Source organism: Fragaria vesca, linkage group LG4, assembly GCF_000184155.1.
Source record: "Fragaria vesca subsp. vesca linkage group LG4, FraVesHawaii_1.0, whole genome shotgun sequence".
NCBI classification, from domain to species: Eukaryota; Viridiplantae; Streptophyta; class Magnoliopsida; order Rosales; family Rosaceae; genus Fragaria; species Fragaria vesca.
Window position 1 is genome coordinate 16266429 of NC_020494.1, and position 6581 is coordinate 16273009.

Here is a 6581-nt window from a genome sequence, read left to right on the forward strand (position 1 = left end):
TGTCTCTCTACGGCGAGAGTGTAGAGGAGGGAGTGAGGATAATGGAATTAGAATTTGATGGAGTCATTGTGTGCGTGTTTGGATTGCTTTTCTGGTGAGAGATGTGGGCTTTAGAATATTCTGGGCTTCGTTGGCCCAGCATAGTAAAAGGAGGCCCAATTTGAGGAAGGAGGCTCACAAGTCCCTCTTTTCTAATTTTCTCGACCACTTTGGTGCATAAAGGCTAAAAGAAATGCAGGGAATTCCTAGTGAGAGCTTAAAGAAGACAATGGCCTAATAAAACTAGAGGACTCAACTTCAGGCTCGTGTTATTAATAAAAGAGAAAAACATAGTTAAATCGGAGATTTGATGATTAGAGTGATCGGGAACATCGTTAACGGGTTATTATTTGGGTCCTTTGTTGAGATAAAATCTTCGCCTTTGTTTTTCAAGTTATCAAAGCCTTCTTGTTCAATTTTTTTTTTTAATTTTTTATTAAATAACTCACACACCCTACATATGTTAATGAGATTTGAACCCATGACCTCAAAGTTGTTAGTTAACACCTCAAAGTTGTTCAATTTATAACATGAGTAAATCAAATTCTTCTTCTAACTAAAATAAAATATAAAATACTTTTTTTTCGGATTGTAAGTCGAGCGTTCATATAAACCACACCATCGGTCGTGTCAAACTTTATATTAAGAATATGCGTGATTCAAGAGCAAATGAAAGCTACTTTTGTGTAGATCGAGTCAAAATTAAGTGTAAGAGGCAAATTCAAAAGTTAAGATAATGTCTGTTAATTATTAGCTTTCTTCAAGTTAATCTGAGTTTGCAAGACATATAGTTAATGACCGATTACTACTGCATTAGTGGATGTCTACGTAGATAATCTAGATTAATTTGGATGTACGGAAGGTTATAATCATATATAGTATCTTGCAAACACAAGGATGAGACTTTGAGCAAGTCTTGACAACGACAAATTCAAAGGAGGAAATTAAGAAGCAATTAACCAATAAACGTAGAGATTAATTAGTCGAGACTTGGAACCAATTGTTAAACTTGGAAAATCTATATCTGTGTTCGTTTTGATTATCCAAGACCGACACCTAGCTAGCTAGCACGCTCAGTCAAAACCTGCAACACAGATGCCTTGACATTACGTCGACGTTTTAACCGGTAGCAAGTACTGGACATCGGAGCAGCTTTAGCTTTTAAAGTCTCCAAGATTCCTCTGCTACCTGCTGCTATAAGCCTTTGAATTGCCTAGCTTCATATGATTCGAGTCGGCGAGCGAAACAAGATGAAAAGTAGTTCATCACGAAACTCAAATTACCCGTATGAATATGAAAGCTGAAAGTCTGAGACTCTGAGACGTTTCAGCATGTGAGTGGTACACATCTCACAACTGGGCAGTAGCACTGTGTTTGAGCGTTTCATTGATACTTCGATACAGCTAGCTAGCTTTCTGCAGAGACTGACGAGACAAAATCATCGACCATATTAGGGAAACCTAGCGAAGCTAGCTTTCATGATTGACATGTATACCATGTTGGAGACTGGAGAGGCTCATCCTCCAAGGATTCTAGCTCCGTCTCCAGCTAGCAGCGGGCTCCCTCTGCCAGTAGACCAAGTCCATCATCATCAGCCTAACCTAAATCCCACTGATATGATCTTTCGAAATTACATAGAAGAACGTTATGCAAGATTATGATCTTTTGCTCGTAAAACAAGGATTTGAAAGGAAAAGAAGGCTTATGTCACTGTATACATGATTGAGAGTCATGTATCAATGATCTTGAAGAAATAAATCTTTGAATCTGTCAGGGATTATATGTTACAACAATTTCAAAATCTTAGTTTTTTATGATGTTTTTCTTGCTATTCTCGTACAATTTCGATCCAAACCTAGCCGTGATTAACCACCTAGTCCACCCTATTTGAATGTATGATCGATTCAAATACATATTAATCTCAAATTAGTAGCACACCAATTGAACTAATAATTAAGTATTTCGATTATGAGCAACCGTGACACTACTGGTGTAGCATTGTATAATCCATCAGATCGATAATTAATCAGAAATATCTGCAGCAATGACTCTGAAGAAGTTACGAGGAACCATGCAAATAATTAACCTAAGCCAACATGTAATTAACTAATATATTGCTTAACTAATTACAAATTCTAATTATTCCTCAATATATATTTGCTTTCTCTGTACAAGTACGATAGTCTTCTGCATTGAACTCGTCCAATACTAATTCCGAAAAGTCAATCATCTTGTGTGGTTTTTAAGCCTGAGACAATGATATATATAGAAATTCCAGTACTCAATCCCCATCGAGGTACTATATATATATATATCCACTGGGAATATTTTGACTATTCATAGTTAGAATTTTTGAAGCTATGCATGTGATATACTAATTTCGTACGTTTAATAATCCTCACAGGTACTACTGTCCTATTTTGATCCTTTCTTATTTGCCAACATGACCAATATTATCGAGCTAGCATGCAGATAATTAATTACTATAACCTGATGACTTAATCCTCGATTAGTTTGTTAATTATCGTCGCGTCGGGTTCGTAAATTAGTATAATCTTATAACATAAGCATGGTTTTTGCTGTCACATTATCTGGTGGAAGATCCGGTACATGTATCTGTTTGGTTTTCTGGGCATGAACACATGCGTTTTGGTTAATATGAAATTTAAGTTGCTGTTTGTGTTGAGACACACCACACACAAGTTCATAATTGATATTATGTGATCTTTTCATGTTAGACTTCTTTCGTATTCAGCTCCATATTAATATCAACCCCACCACAATGATCTTTTTCAGATCATTATGCAATTGGATTCTTAATTATATACATGGAGATTGTTGCTTTCCATATATACTGTCTTCGATTCGTACCCTTCAGCCAATGTAACGAGTCCACCAGATCTGTTCAGAAAATATCAAAACTTCAGATCTACTTCCATCAATTTGCTTAGCTAACTATCTGTATGTTGTGTACTTGGTGTCCTGAACTTCAATCTTAGTCATGATATTTTATGAAACCGAAAACACAAGAAGAACACTCTTGAAGTAACACTCTTGTTTGTCGATTCCGAAACTAATCACAATGATCGATTAGCTCGAATAATATCGTATGACGATAATCCAAAACTCATTACTATCGGCCGAAAATGAAGCGTGAATTATACAGGCCTAACTTTTCCAGTAGGAGCAAAAGGTTCTTTCCATACATTCCCTTCTCCAACATACATCGATCAGTTAGTGAACAAAGAGAAAGAGATCTATATTGTTTGGGAAAGGCATAACAGAAAGAACAAACTAGGAAAAAAGCCATGAATAATAGCTTGAACAAGATCAAATTGACAGTTAAAATCCTCCTTTGGAGAAATTTTCAAACAAAAGCTTTTGCTTTCTTCATCAGCTTCTTTTTTTGGTTTTTTTGGTCATGTAATTTACAAATTCACCTTAACTTGCAACTACACCTCCCTCCATTTTTCCTTCCTCCTCCTCCTCCTTCCCCCTTCACAAACTCCTAAGAAAGATTACAGAAAAAAAAAATGTTACAAAGCTCCAATTATCCTTTGCTTCTTGCTAAACTCTAACTCCAACAACTCAAACTCCCTCATTCTCTTCCCCACAACATTGCACCCAATAGGAGCCTCCACAGTAGTACCAGCCGCGCCGCCGCTCCCAGGTACTTTGAAAATGTTCACCCCAAACAGCCGGACCATCTGAACCGGCCCAGCCTGAACCGGGTTCGGCCCAGTGCTGGTCCTTGTCTTCCAATCTATATAAAGCTGCCTGTCCGGCCCGGTCGACCTCTGGAAGCTCACAATGTCGCCGGCCTTGAGATTCTTCTCCTTCACGAACCGGCTCCACCCTTTGGTCAACACGTAGCTCTGGCTGCTGTTCCAGTACGAGTACCGGAACCGCCACACTTTGCCGCCGACGTCCTCGAAGTTGAGCAACACGCCTTTGCACGTGCTTCCGCTTTGCAACGGAAAGTGCTTCTCCGCGTGTTGCTTTGGTATGACCAGCCGGTTCAGCTTCCCGACATCGCTGGGCGTGACAGCTTTCTCGAAAAGCTGCTCACGCGCTTTCGCGGCGCGGTCCGGGCCGAAAGCACCCGTTAATGGGCCGCCCTCGCCCCGGGCCCGCCGCTTGCCGTTGGAGTCGAAGCCGTAGCTGCGCTTGCTCTGCTCCAGCTCGTCATTGTAAGTGTGCTTTCGTAACATGTCGACGATTTCGGATTTGGAGTGGGAGTTGAGGAAGGCGGCTTCGATTTCGTCGTCGTCGTTGTCGGTTGTGGTGGTTGTTGAAGACTCTGTTAAGGGCTTGAAGTTAGTCACGGCGTCACGGCCGCGGAAGCGTTGCGCCGCGACGTCGTAGGCGCGTGCTGCCTCGTCCTCCTCGTTGAAGGTGCCGAGCCAGACGCGCTGGTGCTTCTCGTAAATCTGAGCGCCCCAGCGGCCGTTGGGCTGGGGGACGACTCCTTTGTACTTGGAGGAGGGGAGCTTGCGGGACTCGGCCTCGATGCCGTTCTCGGAGTCGAGAATGACGCTGCTAGCTCCGCTGCCGACGCGGCAAAGGCTCTGCGGCGGCGAGGAGAGCTTGTTGTGGTTGTGTTGGGTGTTTGGTCTCGGGGGAGGTGAGATTGACATTGAGAGCTCACTGGTAGTGCTCTCATCTGTTGTGCTGCTAGTTATGTCCATGGTTGATTCAGAGCTGTGGATTTCAATATCTGAAGAAGAAGAAGAAGATGAGGAGGATAAGAAGGAGTTGCTTTTGACTATTGATGTGGGCAAGAGAGAGAGAAAGAGTGCTGTTTTCTGTTATGATGAAATGGGATTTGAAGTGAGTATATATAGGAGGGGTGGTGGCCTTGGTCCATGATTTTTCATTTGGCTTTTGTTTTGGGGGGTTTAATATTAAAAATAGTAATAATAATAATTAATATTTAAATTATTATAATAATAAGGGTGGGAGATATGGGGATGTGGGTGTGGTGGGTCAACCCCAGGGGGGCATGGTGAGGGAGGGGAGGAGGTAGGAAGGTTCATGGGTTCCTGTGAACAATGGCGAATGAGAAATTGATGAAAAGGTAAAATGAAGTAGCGCAGGGGTAATTGGAGGCTCATAGTATGTGTGGGTTGTGGGCTGTGTATGGTGGGGTGGGTCCCGGAACAAGTTGCGATGGGGTTCACATGAGGATGGACCGTGTTTTAGCCGAGTTCATCCCCCCTGAGACTTTACTGCTCCATCCAGTGCTGACTTGTCCCTCCCTTCCAGCATGGCCTCCTTCTCCTTTGTTCATATTTTGATTCTCATGATACCTCACTAACAGTGTTATGAAACCGAGATCTATCGGATACAATCATACCAGCAATGATACAACGGATTTCAATAGAACTTTAAAGTTAACTGGTATTAAGATATATAACGTCTATCGGATGCGATCATACTAGCAATAATATATCGGATTTCAACAGAATTCCACAGTTAAGCGGTACTAAGATATGTAACCTCTATCGAATGCGATCATACCAGCAATAATATATCGGATTTTAACAGAACTCCACAATTAAGCGGTACTAAGATATATGACCTCTTGGAAATGTCTAGGTGTTGCATTTGTTAGGAAAAACAAAAACTAAAGTCGGTTAAATTAGCTAATTCTTTGGAAATGAATATTTTTTAGCGTTACAGATATTGTGTGTTTATATATGTAACAATTTACAAAAAAGGTCAACAAACACAGGTAATTTAGAAGGTTACGTTGCACATCTCGTTTCCAATAATACTTTTACGATCTGTACGTTGTTTTTTGTTGAAACCTGAAAGGTAACCGACACATGTTCTTAGCGTTTTTAGTGTCATAATTCGGTGAAATACCCAGTTAGTTTTAGAACGCGTCGGTGTAACCTACCATCATAAGTTCATAACAAAAGAAACAAAGGACGATGTTTTGGGTCGGGATTGAGTCGATGATTGGTGTATGCTCTAGTAGACCAATTAGGAAGTAGATAAACATTGAGGAAATGAGACACAGACCTGAGGAAGGGGTTAGTTCCACTAGGATGGGTTGTGGGGGCTAAAAGTTAAATGGAGGAGCAAGGAGAGGATGGAGATGGATATGGAGGTCATTGGATAGGCATTGGAACTTCCAAGTTTGATGTACAAATTAAGCTCATCCAACAAGAAATTCCCCCCATTTCCACTTACCTGGCTTCACCTCATTCGTTCTTCCCAGCTTTCCTTGTTTGTCTTATTGGCCAGGTTCAACCTTACTTAGTATCTTCCAAATTAAAATCAAAAATATAAAAAAAAATTGAAAAAAAAGGAGGTCCATTATTTGCAACCAACATTGACATTTCTCCCTCCAAGTGGGCACCGTAGCCCTTACCTTGTTCTATTACAAGTTCATGCACACAGTACTACCACGTCGACCGTCGGATCAATATTGCGGATCAGAAGAAGCCGATCCGACGGCGGTGAACTAGTCCTCTAATAATTAGGATGTTTAAGGCTGATATTGTTTTTATTAATTTGGGTGGGTTTTTATGTAC

General features: G+C 41.0%; 1 protein-coding gene across 1 annotated transcript; it reads right to left on the minus strand.

The window, feature by feature from the left end:
- Positions 1-3277: 3277 nt before the first annotated feature.
- Positions 3278-4808, minus strand: LOC101305654 (AP2/ERF and B3 domain-containing transcription repressor TEM1-like). Its single transcript, XM_004297092.1, has one exon. It carries the CDS (start codon positions 4725-4727, stop codon positions 3576-3578), a length of 1152 nt encoding a protein of 383 aa, XP_004297140.1. The 5' UTR covers positions 4728-4808; the 3' UTR covers positions 3278-3575.
- Positions 4809-6581: the final 1773 nt, after the last annotated feature.

Bases quoted from the DNA above. Each gene is read 5' to 3' on its own strand.
- LOC101305654 (XM_004297092.1), bottom strand. From the start codon at position 4,727: ATGGACATAACTAGCAGCACAACAGATGAGAGCACTACCAGTGAGCTC.